The 19,092-nt window shown below is 38.6% G+C and overlaps 2 protein-coding genes and 1 long non-coding RNA gene across 13 annotated transcripts; 2 read left to right on the top strand and 1 right to left on the bottom strand.

Moving 5' to 3' along the window:
• Positions 1-34: 34 nt before the first annotated feature.
• Positions 35-3,624, top strand: LOC108169523 (uncharacterized). The gene is made up of 4 exons (XR_011576453.1): positions 35-2,729; positions 2,836-2,904; positions 2,991-3,130; positions 3,242-3,624. It is a non-coding gene; the product is annotated as an uncharacterized lncRNA (long non-coding RNA).
• A 2,911-nt stretch (positions 3,625-6,535) lies between these two features.
• Positions 6,536-10,041, top strand: LOC103415390 (protein phosphatase 2C 50-like). Of its 11 annotated transcripts, none has more exons than XM_070814312.1 (5): positions 6,536-6,645; positions 7,146-8,441; positions 8,558-8,875; positions 8,983-9,088; positions 9,367-10,041. In XM_070814312.1, exons 2-5 carry the CDS (start codon positions 7,545-7,547, stop codon positions 9,702-9,704), a joined length of 1,659 nt encoding a protein of 552 aa, XP_070670413.1. In that variant the 5' UTR covers positions 6,536-6,645; positions 7,146-7,544; the 3' UTR covers positions 9,705-10,041. The 11 variants fall into 11 exon arrangements, with proteins under 11 accessions (XP_070670413.1, XP_028950024.1, XP_028950023.1 ...); XM_029094191.2 differs by having other exon boundaries at positions 6,536-6,841; XM_029094190.2 differs by having other exon boundaries at positions 6,539-6,696.
• A 454-nt stretch (positions 10,042-10,495) lies between these two features.
• On the bottom strand, positions 10,496-15,778 carry LOC103415389 (aminopeptidase M1-like). The gene is made up of 19 exons (XM_008353724.4): positions 15,479-15,778; positions 15,027-15,172; positions 14,815-14,917; positions 14,337-14,526; positions 14,148-14,241; positions 13,835-13,988; positions 13,613-13,717; positions 13,416-13,532; positions 13,087-13,200; positions 12,791-12,973; positions 12,377-12,689; positions 12,179-12,300; positions 11,991-12,088; positions 11,683-11,860; positions 11,482-11,596; positions 11,332-11,399; positions 11,147-11,221; positions 10,943-11,020; positions 10,496-10,819 (listed from the first exon to the last, which is right to left on the bottom strand). The coding sequence occupies exons 1-19, from the start codon at positions 15,776-15,778 to the stop codon at positions 10,634-10,636; spliced, it is 2,739 nt and encodes a 912-aa protein (XP_008351946.2). The 3' UTR covers positions 10,496-10,633.
• Between the last annotated feature and the right edge of the window lie 3,314 nt (positions 15,779-19,092).

Here is a 19,092-nt window from a genome sequence, read left to right as displayed (position 1 = left end):
AACTTTAGTTCTGTCGAGTGAGTTGTAGTCGGCCTCTACAAAATATGACACCACACTACCACTCACTTTACTTGACTTGAGTTGATCCACTCAGAATCATATAAGCTTTGCTTTATTTTTAAATAGAACGAGATATTTACAGTATGTGATGAAGAAAGAAATTAGTATCGAACACGTCATCTAAAAAATTCGAATTTAAAACTTCTTATGTAAAGTGAAGTTATTAATGAGTTGATATTGGCCTCCACAGAATAATAATACAAATTACTTTATTTCTGTGGGGTTCGTTGAAGTTGGATAGAAGAGAGGCATTGTCACAAACCATCCTGCATTTCTCGTTCATCATTTCTTTTTCCACTGTCAACAGACTTCTGAGGCTGAAAAAATGGCTGATGGGATCATTTCCATGCTACTAGATCGGCTGGCTTCAACAGCTTAAGAGTTTGTGGACGGGGAGGTGAAACTTGTTTTGAAAGCCAAGAAAGATGTTGAAGATTTTGCAGGCCATCTCAGAGCTATTCAAGCAGTTCTCGAAGATGCGGAGCAAAGGCAAGTCAAGGATGCCAGCGTGAGGAACTAGTTGGATCAGCTCAAAGACATATCCTTCCAGATGGTGGATGTGCTGGACGAGTGGAACACCGAGATGCTGAGACAGCAGGTTAAGAAGCAAGAACGGGAAGGAGAAAATGCTGATGTTCTTGTTCCTAACAAGAAGAAGAAGGTAACTCTCTCTGCTTCCCCTAGCTGCTTTTGTTTTCGCAAAGCCAGAGAGGTAGCTTTTCGCCATGACATTGCGAGTAAGATAAAAGATCTGAATGGTAGGCTAAGAGCAATTGATGATCAAAGAAAAATGTATGAGTTTCAACGTATAGAAGGAGGCATTCAACAATTACCTGAACGACAGAAGACTTCATCTTTTGTCATCATGTCAGAGGTATTTGGTCGAGAAAAGGAAAAAGACATTCTGATCACAAAGTTGTTGAGTGATCGGAGGGGGCTCCTTATCATCCCTATTCTAGGGATGGGAGGAATGGGCAAGACAACTCTGGCCCAACTAGTTTATAATGATGGCAAGGTTAAAGCTTATTTTGATAAAAGAGTGTGGGTTTGTGTCTCAGACCCTTTTTATAAGGTTAAGATTGCCAAATCCATAATCGATGGTGGTGCCCCAATTTCAGATGAGTTGGACTGTGTCTTGCAGTGCATGTTAAAATCTATCGAGGGCAAGAGGTTTCTCCTTGTTCTAGATGATGTGTGGAGCCACGACAGTGAAAAGTGGGAGCGCTTAAGGGCAACACTAATCCAAAGTGGTGCTCATGGCAGTAGAATATTGGTGACCACAAGAAAGCATGAGGTTGTTGATATGATGAGAGCAACAAGTGACATTATTAATTTGGAAAAGTTGAGTGAACAATATTGTTTTTCAATCTTTAATCACATGCATTTTCTTATAATGAAGTAGATGAGTCCAAGACGTTTGAAGATATTGGTAACAAAAATTGTAGAGAAATGTAAGGGTTTGCCTCTTGCCGCAAAAGCTTTAGGCAGTCTCATGCGCAATAAGAGAACAAGGAAAGAAAGGTTAGGTGTTTTGAACAGTAAGGTATGGGATCGAGAAGAGGTGGAGCAAAAAGTTTTCCAACCGCTGTTACTAAGTTACAATGATTTGGCCCCATTAGTCAAATGTTGCCTTTTGTATTGTGCTCATTTTCCAAAAGATTACAAGTTTGAGAGAGATGAATTGGTTAATCTTTGGATGGTGCAAGATTATCTTAATTTGGAAGGGAATGAGGGTAAGGGAGACATTGGTGAAGCAGTTTTTGATAACTTAGTAGCCCGATCTTTTTTCCAAGATTTGCAGAATGATAGTCTCAGTGGTAAAATTATAGGTTGCAAAATGCATGATATTGTTCATGACTTTGTGCAATCTCTCACCAAGAATGAATGTTTGACAATCGATGATGAAGGTGTTGGCAATGAAACAAAAGTTTTGGTTGAAAAGGTTCGTCATTTGACCTTAAGGTTGAAACATGGTGAGCATATTACAATTGCAAAAATTTGCGTACTCTCACAATTCTTGGGTCATACAATCGTACGACGATAGATTTCAATTTTATTCTACAATTAAAATGTCTTAGGTCATTAAATTTGAGGGGCAAAAGAATAAGTGAAGTCCCAAAGGAAATTGGTGAATTGATACATTTAAGGCATATTGATTTGTCATGGAATCATGTTTTGAAGACATTACCTGACAGTATCTGTGAGTTGTACAATTTGTATACCTTGCGTCTTCTCAACTGTTATCAACTTGAAAAACTACCTGATAAGATGGGAAAGTTGATTAGCTTAAAGCACCTTTATGTTTTACGGTGTTATAAGCTGAAGTACTTACCAAAAGGGATTCGTAGATTAAAGAATTTGAAAACAATTGATGTGTGTGTTGTGGGTTGTGGCGAGGATGAGGGTACAACAGCATTACAACAATTGGGAGATCTGAAAGTCTTGAACCTGGAGGATTCTGAAATTTCAATCATGCCATGCCTTTCCTCCTTAAAAATTAGTGATTGTCATGTCCTAAAAACACTGCCAGACTTCCTCTGCAAAACATTGGTGCAAGAGCTTATCATTAGGAATTGTTCGAATCTTTCAGAGCGTTGTGAACAAGGCAATGGAGAGGAGTGGTCCGAGATTTCTCACATCCCAAACATCAAAATCTCATCATAAATCTGGTTACTAGGCTCTACCTATCTTATTTATGCATTTATCTGTGTATCAATAACAAACGCTATCATCATATTAGTTTAATATGCTTATTTTTCTTCTTCAAATGAGAAGGAGAGCTGGGTAATGTGGATCAAGTGGTGACTCGCGAGCTAGGCATATAGATTAATCTTCTTTGGAAAGGTGATTCGCTGATTTTATATATATCAAATTAGTAATGATTATTTAACTTCTTGTGCACATCTTACTAATTTATGACACACTTTTAGGTAATCATTCGTCCGTACGTACCAAATTCGATATCAAATTTCCACGGCGCATGGATTTGCTTATCTTAGTTGTGCAAGTTTTCGCACAACATACGGAAGAAAGGAGCGTCAGTTGAACTCACCTTCTAGTTTCTCGTAAGGTTTGTTGTTTGGCTTTAATCTACATATAATCCAGGTGTCTCGTAGAAAATTTAATTCTAGGACAATGTCTTCTAGATGTTGCTAAATCGAGAATCCATCTATCGTTTCAGGGATTCTGCCGAATCAAAAGGCGTGATGTCGACCATCAACGTCCCCTCCTAAAGTTTCAACTGAACTTCTGATCATCTTCACCAATGCCGTGAGAACTTGTAGGCATTGGAAAGTGATTTGTCAAAGCATTCCTCTGTTGACTCCTCATTGCTTGGACCTGCGCTTAATGATCCTTCATGCTTTTTCAACATGTCAAATACAATTATGTTGCTAGGGAAGCTAACTGCATTTCACATAGACTTAGTTTGGCTTGAGGAGCATTGTAAAGAGTAGTCATACTATGTAATTTTGGTGTGTGACGTTCTTTTCTCTTTTGACCGGGTTGAAATTCCCGACAAGGATTTTATTGTGGCCCCTTTCAATGGTGTATGCTATTCTCTCTTGTACATGTTCTTCTATAATGCTAATGAATATCGTACTTGTCTCCAAAAAGCAGAAAAATATTATTCCGAAATACACGAATTAACCAGTATTAAGACAAAGCATGGTGTATAGTACAGTTGGGCGCCTTGGAATAAAAGCCCTGGGCCTGGAAGAAATGGTTCTCTCTATCACCTGTGGCCTGGTCTAAAGAAGGCCTCTTTGCATACAAGATGGCCAAAAATTTCGAAATGGACACTCAAAATTCACAAAACCAAGTATTTCAAGGGAAATGTAACATCCACGTCCTCATTTCCAAGTAAAAAAAAAAACCTCCAAAAAATAGTTCACAACTCCTAACCAAGACTTTTGTTGTTTGAAAATGCTTTTAGCTAGACCTGTAAACGGGTCGGATTTATTGGGTTTGGGTCGGGTTGAACCCGACCCGTTAAGTTAACGGGTCACCCGAACCCAATCCGTTAAGCTAACGGGTCACCCGAATCCGACCCGTTTCACCCGTTAACAATTATTTTTATTTTTATTTTTTGCATAAAGTTTATTTTTTGTCATTAAGATTTTACTAAAATTACTAAAATATCCTCAACTAACGGGTGCTAACGGGTCTAACGGGTTGACCCAAAGTGACCCGTTATTTAACGGGTTGTTAACGGGTTCACCCGTTAATGACCCGACCCGTTAAGCATCTACCCAAATACAAATATTAACGGGTTGGGTCGGATCGAGTTAACGGGTTGGGTCCAAAATGCCAGGCCTACTTTTAGCTATTCTAGATGCACTTAAACCTAAACAGAATGAAAACAATACAATGCAAGACAAATGCTAAAACAATAAGAAGCAAAAAATAAATAAATCCAATAACACAATTTGCAAATCACACAGAAGCCTCAATTCTTGTTTCCAATGAGAAGGCAGACAAGAACTTGATGGATTCACCCTCGGCAGAGGTGACATTCTAACTAAATTTACATTACAGAAAAATGATTAGAATTATGGAAAAACATTAAGCGAACCAACTTGGTTACACCTAGATCTGCTACTTTTGTTTTTCTGTTTAAAATTGGAGATTTTCACCCACATAAAAACAACAAACTTTGTGTTGGATTTTTAAATATTCTTCTAAATCGACCATGTTCTTCCAATTGTAATAAGAAAAAGATAAATCAGAACAAATTTTCAGTACCAAGAAAAATAAATAAATATGTTTCCAAAAAAAAGAAAAATAAATAAATAAATAAAAACAATTTGGGCTCAGCAGTCTATAGCCCTCTGACCCACACAAAGCCGAGACCCAATAGGAATCCACGAAACCGAGTCCACCAAGTGGGCCGTAATTTTAATTTTGTGTAATTGGCGTCAGTGAGTGACGTCGTTTTATGACACCGGCTGCAGTAGTCCGGACTTGGACATCTTCCCTTTCGGTTTCAGGTTGTTTTTAAAATATAATTAAAATTAAGAGAACTTTAGCGAAAAGCTCAATGTACTGTTTATTTTAACAAAAAACTATATTTTTACACTAAAAAGTGAATCCTGGTACTATTCACTTTACTCTTTATTTTGTCTAAAACTCAAAGTTTTCAAGCACTTTTCATTAATTTTTTTTAAAATTAATGAACACTAGACATTATTCTAATTTTCCATTTGTTTTCAGATCAATATTTTATGTACAAACATTTTCCAAATCAATATATTTTTTAATCAACTGAACCGCTTCTTCTTCTTCCACGAAGATTCAGAAACTGAGCTTTGATGGAACTGAACAAGATTTGGCGATTTAAATAGAACTAATTGTTTGTCACCTTGACATCTCAGTTCGATTTAAGTCCCTCTAAAGGTTGAACGATCGTTAGCATAATTTTGTTGTAATTTCTGAAAAGCACAGGTGAGCTCTTAGAGAGAAATCATTCAAAAAATTAGAAAAAAACTAATAAATATCACTTAATTATGTGCTTGTTAATTTGTATCTGTTTACCTAATCTGTAGTTAAACCTTAATATAAGCTTGTTACTATTAATTAATTAATTATTTAATAAGGCCAACTAGATGCAGCAAACTCTGAATAATTAAGCTCAAAGTTGTCAGCCTCCTCCCAACCTAATTATACGATTAGTAAGTTGAAAGGGAAAGATAATGAATTAGTAGGTCACACCTTATAACTACATTCTATGATAATTAGCCCATCGCATCTCATAGGCTGCAATTGATACGCGGAAATAAGTTTATTAATTGTTAATGGGAGCACACTAGTTGTTAAGATTGTGATTAACACCTCTCTTGAGTTTCTAATGAAAATAAAAATAAAATCTAAGTTTGGAAGGACAGTTTAGCTTTTCATAAGACATGGAAGTTTTTTTATTAGTCCGGACTTACCAATCACGAGAAATGAAGTGATTTCCCATTGTCAAAATCACTTTCATAATAATTAAGTACAAATGTTAGGAGAATGTTTTAAATTCGAATATCTTATCATCATTAATCAACTCTATATCAACTCTTACACTAGATAAGACTCTATACGACAGAAAGAGATCATAAAAAAAATAGAACTTTAACGAAAAGCTCCCGGTACTGTTCATTTTAACGAAAAATCATATTTTTGCACTAAAAAGTCAATTATGGTACTATTTACTTTACCCTTTATTTTGTTCTTATCATTTAAACTCAAAGTTTTCAAACATTTTTCATTAGTTTTCCTTAAAAAAAAAACGTCTTTCTTAATATTAACAAAAAATTATAGATATATAAAAATAAAAATCACTTTTAAGCAATTTCCTTTTGATAATGATCTAGGATTAGAGAATGAAAAGGGTAGGGGATCATGGGATGGGCGGAGATGCTTTAATATGCTCTTCTAGATTTGACACGTGTTACCTTTTCTCACTCTTCAAATGCACTCCCGTCTCTCCTGTCTCTTTCTTGTCCTTTTTTTCCTCCATTATTTTTCTTATTATTTTTTACTTTTTCGGGTATATTTCTCTTCTCTTCCACTCCCTTTCTTGCGCTTGTAAGTCTCAACTCTCTTCAGGTACATTTATTAATAAAAAAGCAGTCATCTTTGAGCTGGGATTTTTAATTGGTAAGCTTCCCATATCTTGTTTTCTTGATTTCTTGGATCCTTTTCATGGAGTCGAGCTGTTTGAGTAAAGTTTAAGAGAGAGAGAGAGAGGATGAGAGAGAGGCAAGGAGGAAGGGAAGGACAGACTGTACAGTTGACCAATTAGGTAGTGATTCTTCTTGTTTTTCCTGCTTAATAATTGTCATAATTATTTGGAGAGAGAGAGAGGGTGGGGAGAGAGTTGAATTACAAGAGGCAGAGATAGGTTGCCTCAGATCCAGGGAAGTCTTTAAGTTAATATGTTGGAAAAAGTTGCTTTCTTTGATAGGGTCGGTTTTTCCTGTGATTCTTGGTGCTTTGCCTTTGTTGGGTTTCTTTCTCATGACCTCCTCTTTCTTTTTTTATTTCTTGTGTTTGGATAAGGGGTTGGTTCTAAATTTAATCTGATTTTTGTACTTCTAATTTTGCAGTTTGTTTTTTTCCATTTGTGCATCTAAAGATTGTTTCTTTCTGGGCGTTGTTGATGAGAAGAGGCCAGAGAAGAAGTTGGAAAGGGCTCAAAACGTAGTCTATAGGGTTCAATTTCCAAAAGTGGAAGTGTGGATCCATTGTTGTTGACGAGATCTGACTACCCATTTCCTTTTCCACCACCTTTTTTAGCTCATTTGTACATTCACATCTCCTGGGTTTTGCACCGCCTTTTCGCTTTTATTCGGGTGCCCTCAGGCATGGAAAATGGCCTGTTAGAACCCACCGTTGACATTCCGGAATCATTCTCAATAGGGGGAGAAAGTCAGAGATTAATTGAGAAATGACAGCTTGTGTGATGTTGGAGGTTAACTTTTTGTACTGCCCAGATAAGGATTTTGATGGAGGATATGTCTACGCCGGTCGCGGTGCCATTTAGAGTAGGTAACTCAGTCTGTGATAACCCAACCATAGCTGTCCACATGGATATCACAAGACTTAAGCTAATGACAAACACGGCGGGATTGCTATCTGATTCTGTCACCATGGGTTCCAGTGAGACGGTTGCAGCTGGTGAAGAGGATTGTAATTTTAGTTGTTCGGGGAATGATAGTTTTGGAGTAGTTTCAGCGCCAAAAGAGGACAAGGGGGGAGGAGCTCCTTTGTTGGATATGATATCTCAAGATGAAAGCATTTGGGTTTCTTCTGCTGATGCGATAGGCCGTGAGAGTGAGGACGATGATTCTTTATCATTGGAAGGTGATCAGGTTCTTGATAGCTCTTGTTCACTCTCAGTGGCGAGTGAGTCAAGTAGCTTGTGTTTAGAGGACTTCCTCGTTTATGAGGTTGGTCCTGATGCAGGCACATTGAGTTCTGCAGACAAGGAGAAGAGCATTTGCTGTGTAGAAGTTGTCGATAAGGCCACGGATTTAGGTGATTTAAATGTTGAGACAGAGATCACAAGTGATCCCCTTCCTGTGACGGGGAGCCTTGAGGAAGTAATTGGTGATGGGTCTGACCCAAAGCCATCTGCAGTTGTTGATCAATTACCTGTGGAAACGGGGGCCAAAGAAACAGTTAGCCGCAGTGTTTTTGAGGTAGACTATGTGCCGCTTTGGGGGTTTACGTCTGTGATTGGAAGAAGGCCAGAGATGGAAGATGCGCTTGCCGCTATACCGCAACTGTTTAAGATTCCAATTCAAATGCTGATTGGTGACCGCATAATTGATGGCTTGAGCAAGTGTTTGCACCAAACTGTTCATTTCTTTGGAGTCTATGATGGTCATGGAGGGTCTCAGGTACTGTTTCATAACCTTATGTGTTCCGTGGGCAACCTTTTGCTACTGCATAAATTGCACATAATGTCTTTCTACCGGTAATTGTATTTCATGGAATCTGCTTTAATTTTCTTTAGGTTGCAAACTATTGTCGTGACCGCATCCATTTGGCTTTAGCTGAAGAGATAGAATCTGTTAAGGAAGGCCTAATTCATGAAAGTATCAAAGACAATTGCCAAGGGCAATGGACAAAGGCATTTACAAATTGTTTTTTTAAGGTTGACACTGAGGTTGGAGGGAAGGCTGGTCTTGAGCCTGTTGCCCCAGAAACTGTTGGTTCCACTGCTGTCGTTGCCCTTATTTGCTCGTCTCATATCATAGTAGCAAACTGTGGAGATTCCAGAGCAGTTCTCTGTCGGGGTAAAGAACCAATGGCGTTATCGGTGGATCATAAAGTAAGACATTATTTGACTGAAGTCTTGTATTATGACTGTTTATGGAAACTGATCTGCATTTGTTGTATTTTGTCATAAAATAACTGTGTATGGAAAATCGATTGTAGCCAGATCGGGAAGACGAATATGCAAGGATTGAAGCAGCTGGAGGCAAGGTCATACAATGGAATGGCCATCGTGTTTTTGGCGTTCTTGCTATGTCAAGGTCTATAGGTATGTGCTTCACCATGGTTTTTTCTTTCTCAACCGGATGCTGTTGTTGTAGAAACCTTTGTGGTACTTCACCGAATGCTATATATACAGTAAATTTGTAGCTATACTCTGTCCAAAGAATCATATCGTCATGTAGATTTGCTGCTAGGTCATGGTACTTTTAGACGCACAAAGACATTTCATCACCAAAGTGCATGGAAAAGTTATGGCCCACTCAAAAGCTCGAGCGGTTCAACAGTTAGTAAAGTTGAATTTCAACTTTGGTTTTGGGTTTGCAGGCGATAGATATTTAAAGCCATGCATCATTCCGGAACCAGAAGTGATGTTTATTCCCCGAACAAAAGACGATGAATGCCTCGTATTAGCGAGTGATGGTTTATGGGACGTTATGTCAAATGAAGAAGTGTGTGACCTTGCTCGGAGACGAATACTCCTCTGGCACAAGAAGAATGGTGCTGATGGACTTCCACTGGAAAGAGGCGAAGGAATTGATCCCGCTGCCCAGGCAGCTGCGGAGTTTCTTTCGAACCGTGCTCTTCAAAAAGGAAGTAAGGACAACATAACTGTGATTGTGGTGGATCTGAAAGCTCAAAGGAAGTTTAAAAGCAAAACGTGATCAGTCCCTTCATCTCCCATTTGATCCGTAGCTGTATGATATAAAAAAACTTTCGTATGATCTGATATATCGTGTTGCCCGTATGTTTTTCACCCGGGCTTCATTGCTTAATCCGAACCGCACGCAGTCTGTATGTACCGTAGAACATTTGCTATACACTGCCGATCGCTGTGGCTCTGTAAATCTTAGCTGCTTTGTAGCAGGAAAATGGTGGCGGTGTGATGCTTTTGAACATTGTATTCATTATGCCTCCGAGTTGGAAAAAAAATGCTCAGCGAGGTATTTAACTTAATGTATTATTTCAATCTTAGTGCTTATGGAATTACTAAATTTGGAATTTTCTTTGCCACTTTTAATGATTTTGCTTGAACAAAAATGGATTTTCACGCTACCGTTTTCTCCTTTTTCACTCATTTCCTTGTTTATGTTGTTGATTCTCTTTGAATTTACTCGCCCGTGAAGCTCAAGTTTTCTCCTTTCGAAAGTTGTATGTCCCGCACTTTTTTTTTTCACCGAGTTAAATCTCAGACGTTCACTTGTGGAAAACTTTGAATTTACTCGCCCGTAAAGCTCAAGTTTTCTCCTTCCAAAAGTTTTATGTCCCGCACTTTTTTTTTTTTAACGAGTTAAATCTCAAACGTTCACTTGTGAGGAAAAAAAAAAAGTGCGGATGAGCAAAGTTATCTCTTTTTCCATTCATGTCCCAATTTGATTTTTTCTAAGGAGAAGGTAGTGCGAAAATCACTTTCTAAACCAAAATAGAAGCAGAAAAGACTGTAATAACGTCTTGGTGTGATCGTAACATATGTTAAAGAAAAAGTTAGTACTTTTATGATTTGTCTCTTTATTCTTTGTCTTGGCAAATTCAAGTAACATAAACTTCAGAAATGCAGTCTTCTTTCGAAACAGAAGAAGCCAAACATGGAACCCTAGTATTTCCTGTAGGCCAACTCCGTCACAACATCGGCAAGGTTTTTCTCGCTCTGGACGCTCTGAACCCACTTGGCGTTAATCTGTACCCGCTCAATGCTCTGCTTCAAGGTTCTGGTTATCGCCGGGTTGGGGTGGGCTTTGAAGAACTCCTCTATTTCCTTAACCCTGTCAAATGAAGCAAACTGCGGAGGAAGGTACAAGTGACAAGGCATTAGAAACATTGCTCATGTAATTTCAAATCCACGTTACACAACAAAAAACCGCGAGGATAAGAACGAAAGTTTCTAGAGTATGAAAAAACGAACCGGAGAAACAATTGCACTGACAAAGCGAGTAATTAGAAATCCAGACCCCCAGGTCTTTGAGATGTGCTCCCAGTTCTCCTGTGTTTCGGGACAATCCAAATAGCAAATGAATCATGGTAACAAAAGTTGGAAAAGAAAAATAAAATGCACGAATGTGTGTGCATTTCGTAGTATGCTGATTAAAAACTGGTGCTTGAGAGTTACCTTCATCCACGTCCAAGCTGTGTCCCGTCCTTTACTGCTAACAGCAAGTCCAAAGACAGCATCCTGACTGCGAACCTACGTAGACGGGTATTAAAGTCAGTATATCATCAAGCTTTGAGATACTCTAAATTATTACTAGTATGTAAAGCTTCAACCTCCAATTAAGAGACAAAAAATCAAAATACCTCAGGAGTCAATATAAAGTTGAGAACTTCCAATGTAATATTGGGATCAGGACATGATGCTAAAGAACCTACAGGCACATAAACATCGATTAGCGCAACAATCCAACAGGCGAATATTTCAGAATTATTTTACTAATTACATATATTTACTTAGAATGCGGGTCTTCTCCTGGCTTAAATCACTCTCTCTGTAGAGTCTAAGAAGAGATTCATAGCTTGATTGGTTAGATACGCTTGCCCTTTGCATTACAGCCACATATACTGCCTGCAACAGTAGTCCATGATGAACATCAATGAAGAAACGAAAAGGTTAAATATGTATGTGTAATTAATGATATACATCAAAGCAACCTTTCTAATGTCAGGGGGAAGGAGGGGCGTGTTTCTGTCTTCTAAAAAGGCATGAAAACGCCTAGTTGCTTCATCTAATGTCAGGTCATGTCCAAACACAGCAAGCACATTCAAAATTTCTCCTCTCAACATTGCATCTAAATGGCTTTCGCCGGGTTTAGGCTGCCAACCAAGCTTCCTGCAAAGAAATTCCAACATAAATAATAAAACTTAAACAAACTTAGAGAAAAAGAAAATAGCAAATCTTGGAGATACAGATTGTTTAATCTTGCTCCGCACTTCAGTTGTTAAAAAGAGAACAATCTTACTCAGCAGAATACTGGAAAAGGCCAATAAAGAATTGCTTAATGTGATCCAGTAGTCCGGGTACAGCATCAGCTGCAATTCTTGCGAGCTTATAACTTACCTGTAAAAAGTGAGGACCAGAGTCAGGCCAAGACCATAAATGCAGTAACATAAACGCAATGCATAAACACCATGCAAGGGTGATCGTTACAGTAATCAAATTGGACAGCACGATATAGTCAAGTTCCTCTCTGTAAGCACTCAACAAGGTAAGCAATGAAGCAAAAGACTGCTTGCGAGCCATTGATAGGGCAAATGAATCATCCAAAATGCCTGTGAAAGCAAAAATATTAATAAAAATTTTCACTGTCAAAGAGATAAACAAGCACATGTACGAAATGATGATTACCAAATCTGTCAGTTTCAGACAATTGTTTCTTTTCTATAGCGTTTCTAAGTGCAGCTGCAAGTTCGTCCTCATATTTCACTCTGTAAAAACCAGTCTGGTCCACATTGACCTTTATCCAACTGCATATTGCATTGTCCTTGTTGCCTCCACATCCAACCTTTCCTACCGAGCAACCCAGAAATTCCTTTATGTCAAGAGTTTCAGACTTCGCTTGTAGTAAGAAATTCTTGCGTACATCATATGAGCCACAGGATAATGTGATCGGCACAATCCATTGCCCATCGCCTTGGGAACCACTTGAATAGAATTGTGTCTGCCACAGATTAATTTACTTATTAGTTTAGATCATTGATTAGGTCATTGTTCATGCCATAGATAATCAAACAACTTTAAAAGAAGCAAACATAAGGAAACCTGATCAAACTCCAATTTCTGATCTTTAACTTTGACAGAAATAACCGGATAACCTTTTTGCTGTGTCCATGAATTCATTAGCTTGTTTACAGGTTCACCAGATCCCTCTTCAAGGGCAGCCCACAAATCTTCTGTCTTTGCATTTGAGTAAGCATGCTTTTTTATATATGAAGCAAGTGACCGCTGGATGCATTAAAAAGTAGCAGGAAATTAACTCTGTAACCTTTTTATATCATAGAAAATAAGATAGTTCCTTCAACCCTCAAGCACACTCGCTGACAAATCAAAGGACCTACCTGGAAAACTTCAGCACCTAGATAGCTTTGTAGCATCCGAATAACAGAAGCACCTTTTCTATAACTTATTGCATCAAATATTTCATCAACCTCAGCAGCATGATTGATCTCCACCTGGCCAAAAGGAAAAAGATAAAGCATAATATACCAGAAATACATATTTATATATACTAATACCCTCCAATGAGTAACGCCTTGAAAACTATAGTGGTGAATATTACTATTTAAAGACTTCTATGCAGATGATCTATATTTGATGCCAAGACACAGCAAACTTTAGGACAGAATTAAAATGAAACCAATGAAAGACCAAGTCCCCGAAGAAGTACCTCAATGGGGTGAGATTCTTCAAGCCCATCCAGCTTAAGACCATCAGTAAGTTCATCAAGAAACTGAGTCCATATTTTCCACTCTGGGAACAAGCTATCAGTAGCCAAATAGCTTACCTAATGATATTAAAATACTTATAAGTACAACAGCATGGAAAATAACAAGTATAACAATGATAGGAACTACGATGTGATACCCATGTTGCAAATCCCTCATTCAGCCATAAATGTGTCCACCATTCCATTGTTACAAGATTGCCAAACCACTGGTGTGCCAATTCATGTGCCACGACAGTCGCAACCTTTTACCAAAACCAAATAAAGTGATTAAACATATCATTGGGTGCAAAAACTATACATCCCTACCATATTAAACCAAACTCTGAAAGCTAAAGTGACATTCAGGATGCGCATGTTACCCTTTGCTTGTTGACAGCTGCAGAATGTTGTTCATCAAAAAGCAAAGCTGTTTCTCGGTATGTAACTAAGCCATAGTTCTCCATGGCACCAGCAGAGAAATCAGGTATTGCAACCATATCCAATTTGGGCAAAGGGTATGGCACAGCAAAGTAACTGGCAGAACTTGTTGTCAATGATTATAAATCGAATGCCAAGTAATGCAGCATAAGTGCAGAAGGGGGAAATCTAGAGACACTGCCAATTTTAGTTGATAACATGCATCAAGTGTAAATGCCAATTTGAATATAAATGATCAGTAACTTTTAAACATACTCTTTGTACAATTCAAGTGTCTTGACAGCAACGTGCAAAGCAAATTTCCCTTGGTCTGCCTTACCAACTTGACAATATACCCGCACTTTGACCCCTGTAACGACATTAAAATGTGACATCATTAAGAAAAGGGTTGTACAGTTGTACTCACATACACATGAAAACTAGGGATATTGTATATGATTTTACCATCAGAAGTATGATCTTCAACATAATCAAACAATCCAACAACAACGGCCACCAAATATGTAGACATAATTGGTGTTTCTACGTATGAAACTGTCTTCAGATGTCCATTAACTTTTTCTTCTTCAATCGGCATGTTGGAAAGGGCTACTAGTTCAGACGGAACACCATCAAGTGTAATCTTGAATGTAGCCTGCCAACCAAATAGCCAGTAAGCCATAAACTCTAGATTTGAACAATTTAACCAGAATGGGAAGATTGATTTCTCATCTATACTACCATCACAAACAACAGATCTCTTTTTTCCTAATCTCAAAATACATTCAAAACTATGTATATCCAGAATGATGTGAGCAAAATCACTTGATACTGATGAAAATCAACATCTTAAGTCAACTGTGTGCGCGAGAGAGAGAGAGAGAGAGAGAGAGAGAGAGAGAGAGAGAGAGAGCGAGAGAGAGAGAGAGAGAGAGAGAGTAACCTTGCAAGCAGGTTCATCCCAACATGGAAAGCACCGCCTGGCATCAACCGGTTCAAACTGTGTAACTGCCATATTTTTCTTCTCACCGTTGTACTCATATGTACTTCACAAAACAAATCAAATTTTAGACATATCTATACCATTGATATCTTATAATATCGAAAAAACAAACGACGATGGACTGCCTAAAAATTCTAGCATTCCAAAATTACCTTCTATAGAACCCCTTCATCTTGTCATTCAAAATTCCCTCAAACTCAATAGCCAAAACTCCAGACCCAATCGGAAGCATCTCTCCAAACTCCAAAACCAAAATCCCATCCTCTTCGAACGTCTCAGCTTTCGAAGGCTTGAACACCTGCTCAAACGTTCATTTACTCATTCAGTAAATATCTGACCAGCCAAACAAGGCAGTAAAGTTGACAATGTTACAATCATTCTATCAATTGCAATCTATTCACTTGCTCACAAATCAGAAACAGAGCAGTAATTAAACCAAATTAAAACTAATTAACGATTGATTAAGTCACTTTAGATTTACCAATCGACTATTAATAAACAGATCAACCTAAAAACAATGAAATTTCATCAGCCAAACTCCTCAACTCTACTTTTTGTAGTTTTACAATTTTTGAAAAGAAAATGCGCATCGATCTGATATTACCTTGGACGAGCCTCCGTGAGTGAAAGAGACGGAACCGGCGTTGACGGTGAGCTCGGCGGCATTGAGGACGACGAATTTGGTATCGGCGACGATATCGAGGCCGATGGCGACGGAGCCGCCGAATTTGCAGGCGGCGAGGTCAGGCTTCAGCTTCACGTCGTACCGTTTCGGGACGGCGAATTTCGGAAGCCGGGGCTGGCCTTTGAACTGCTCCATAGCAAGCGACGACGAGTGTGATACTCGCGAGGGATGAGAGAGTTTTTCGAGTTCAGATTTCGAATGCGTGCGAGTGGGACTCATCATCAGTTCTCACGACTTTATAACGTGTAACGTACGGGTCTTTTCTGACCAATTTTACACGTGGACTTTTTTTTTTTTCTTGTGCATTGTCGACATTTCGAACCACGAGAATGTTAGAGACATTATTTATTTAAATTATATATGGTAAAGATAATGCTATGGAACCAAATTTTAAATTACAAAACATGGATATTGATGATTAAAGTATTACTTAAATGTTTGATTAACGAGTTTATTTTCTATTAGTGACACGTTATATGATTTATAAATGTGATATGAATAGATTATCTCTCTAACATTTTACTTAAGAGAAATTTGTCATGTATTCAAGTAGGTACTCCACGTGTCATAAAATATATAGAGGGACACGTCAAAATATATCATTTCCTTCACTTGTATTATAAAATGTGAAACATCTGTTGAAAACCCAATATATGGAAAAATCTCTCCACATCATTTTTTTTTACAATATTATCAGCAATTAATTTAGGACGGATTACATTTTACACTTCTCAAATTTGAGATGATTTTTAAAGTGAGGTATGATATTTTAAATTTTTTTTACATTGCACTTCTAAAATTTTGAAATGTATTAATCTACGCATTTGGTCTCTTTTAATATCTATCATACATTAAATTGATGAATGTTTTTGTTGGCTTTGTCATGGGAATATGGCGTATACATTAGCTTATATAAGAATTTCAAGCCCACCACATCAAAATTACATAAATAATTAACAATAAATTTGACGAAAATATAAATTGATACAATTTTAATACCTTAAAGTGTAAGATGAAAAAAAAAATTATGGCTCATTTTGAAATCACCTCCAACCTCGATATTGGTGGTGTTTGGACCCAAATTTACATCATCGGCCCGTGTAATCGAGACCGTAGAGTAAACATAGTTCTCAGCCGTCGGATGGAAAAGTGAAAATATTTTTGTTAAAAGATAATATTATGGTTTTTATCATGATTATCTTTTAATTTGAATTATCTTGACATATTCTTAAACGGGATGGATATGATGCAAATTATATCCTCAAGTAAGAGTGTTTGGGCTCAAATTAACATGTTGGGCCGAGTATAGAACCACTCTCGGCCCGGGAGGCCTGGCGACAGGGGAGCCTTGGATCATTTAGTACGTGGGCTCCTAAACCTAGGTCGGCTAGGTCATATTACATTTACTAGTCGAGTCCTAACGCGATAAGTAGTCTCGGCAAGGGTAATAACCCGGAAGTGAATCCGGCTCAATAGAGGACTAGGCTCACAATCCTAGTAAACATAGGACTGGTCGAGTGGGTGTTTGATCCGGAGAAGAAGACCTAGTTCGAGTAGGGTTTTGACTCGACTTCAAAGGTATCTAGTGCTATAAATAGAGGAGGCTGTGCATCATTCAAGGGGACCTCCAACCCACAAAATCAATACAAAATTGCCCTGCGCAAACTCTCACAACTTGAGATTTTTTTCTTTTCCTTTTTCGCTGACACATCTTCCGTTGGCATCAACAGCACTGTGGAAGCAACCGGTGATATCTTAAGTCGGCATAGATAGCTCTGTCACCGTAGAGTCGGTCGGTCTCGCAGTATCTTCCGTTGGCATCAACAGCACTGCGGCGAGAACGGTCGATTACCTATCCAAGTCTCGGTCGAGAAGGGTTTTCGAATCCTTGTTGGTCGAGGTCATCTCATTAGCCTTCTCGGCGAGGTGAGGTGTCACAGTTATTACATTCGGCACATTGCAAGCCGAATTCGGTTCGTGAACTTTGTAAGAAATAGCAGCCTTGTCTTCAGGCTCGAGAACCCAAGAGGCCGAGACGTGTTCCTTTCTCGGCCGCAATCGCAAGACGCAGAAGTCAGTAGCGCGACCCAACGCAGCATCATCAAATTTACTCCTCGGCCGAGCCCCGGCCGACGAGTTGGCACGCCCGCAATCACCGAAGGACGTAGTTAGCTTAGAATATACTTGGCCTGCGCGCCACGTAGGCTTTGTAATTTCTAGGGTCAACATTTTGGCACGCTCGGTGGGACCCAGTGCTAATACTACGAAGTTCATATGATATATCAAGATTCCAATCTGGCTCAACGTAGCCGATTGTACGAGCTCCTAGAGGAATTGAGAAAACACAATGAGGAATGTAAAAGATCTTTGGAAGTGGAAAAAGTTCTTCGTGGCCATGGAGAGATGCAAAAGTCATTCGCTTGCATGTTGAGAATAAAAGCTCCTGTTACCCTGCAAAGGCAATGGGTAAATGAAGACAGGGCTCGATTTAATGCCTGGCTAGATGAAGAAAATTTTCCTTACGTTTCTGATTACAGATCAATTCCATTTGAAAAATGGTTAGGCTCAAAGGCCGGGGGGCAATTTTTCGCTCCGGCCGTAATCAGACATCGGCCTAAGAAAATTGTTAATTTGGCCGAAGAACAAAGGCCACCTATTTTTTCGGTCGAGGCTGAGGATATGGTCGGCCACGAAGAAAAACCTAGGCCACCTATTTTTTCGGTCGAGACTGGAAGTGTGGTAGGCCTAGAAGAAAAAGTTAAAGTTTCTGAGCCACAAATCGACTCAGAAAATGATTCGTCAGAGGAGTGCTCCAATGACGAACGAGGCCGAGATATTGGCCTAGCCCAAGAATCTACGCCAATTGATATGATTATTGGCGATAAAGTCGATATGGAGAAATCCTATTCGGCTAAGTTGTTTGAATTAAACGCCGAAATTATGCCTGGGGGGCATAATACTTGTTCCACACATTCGGCGGCCGAAAATGCAAAATATTTCACCAAGTCAGAAATATTGGGAGATGATTTTTTATTCGGTTTTGGAAAATGTCAAAGTGAAAATTTTGATGTAAAAAGATCTTGGCTTGGAATAAAGCATCGTTGGCCTCCTCCTGACTACGTTTCGGCCACTTTTCTTTTCGTTTGCTAAAAATATAATTATATATAATAAATTATTTTCTTAACCATTCGGCCCTTGACCGATACTTAAGAAAATAAGAGGGGCAACAAGTGGTGTGCTCGGCAAAATTTTGGTCATTTTGTTTTTAGCCGAGCTCGACAAACAAGCCGACCCGAGAAGAGTTATTTTCGCTGCTATCAATAGTACCATGCCTATGGTTAAAGTGTGGGGACAAGTTTCAAAACCATTTAATCAGGAAGATGCTAGGGTCAAAGTTTGGCCGAATAAGTCATGGTTGCTGTTTTGAGGTTATATATATATATATATATATATATATGTATATAGTCATGATTGCTGACAATGGGTTTGATATGCATATATATGTAGGCAGGCCGAGCTGCCAAGAAAAGACT

Source organism: Malus domestica, chromosome 15 (assembly GCF_042453785.1).
Source record: "Malus domestica chromosome 15, GDT2T_hap1".
NCBI lineage: Eukaryota > Viridiplantae > Streptophyta > Magnoliopsida > Rosales > Rosaceae > Malus > Malus domestica.
The sequence above is the reverse complement of the archived record's forward strand: the minus strand, read 5'-3'. Positions and strand labels throughout refer to the sequence as shown.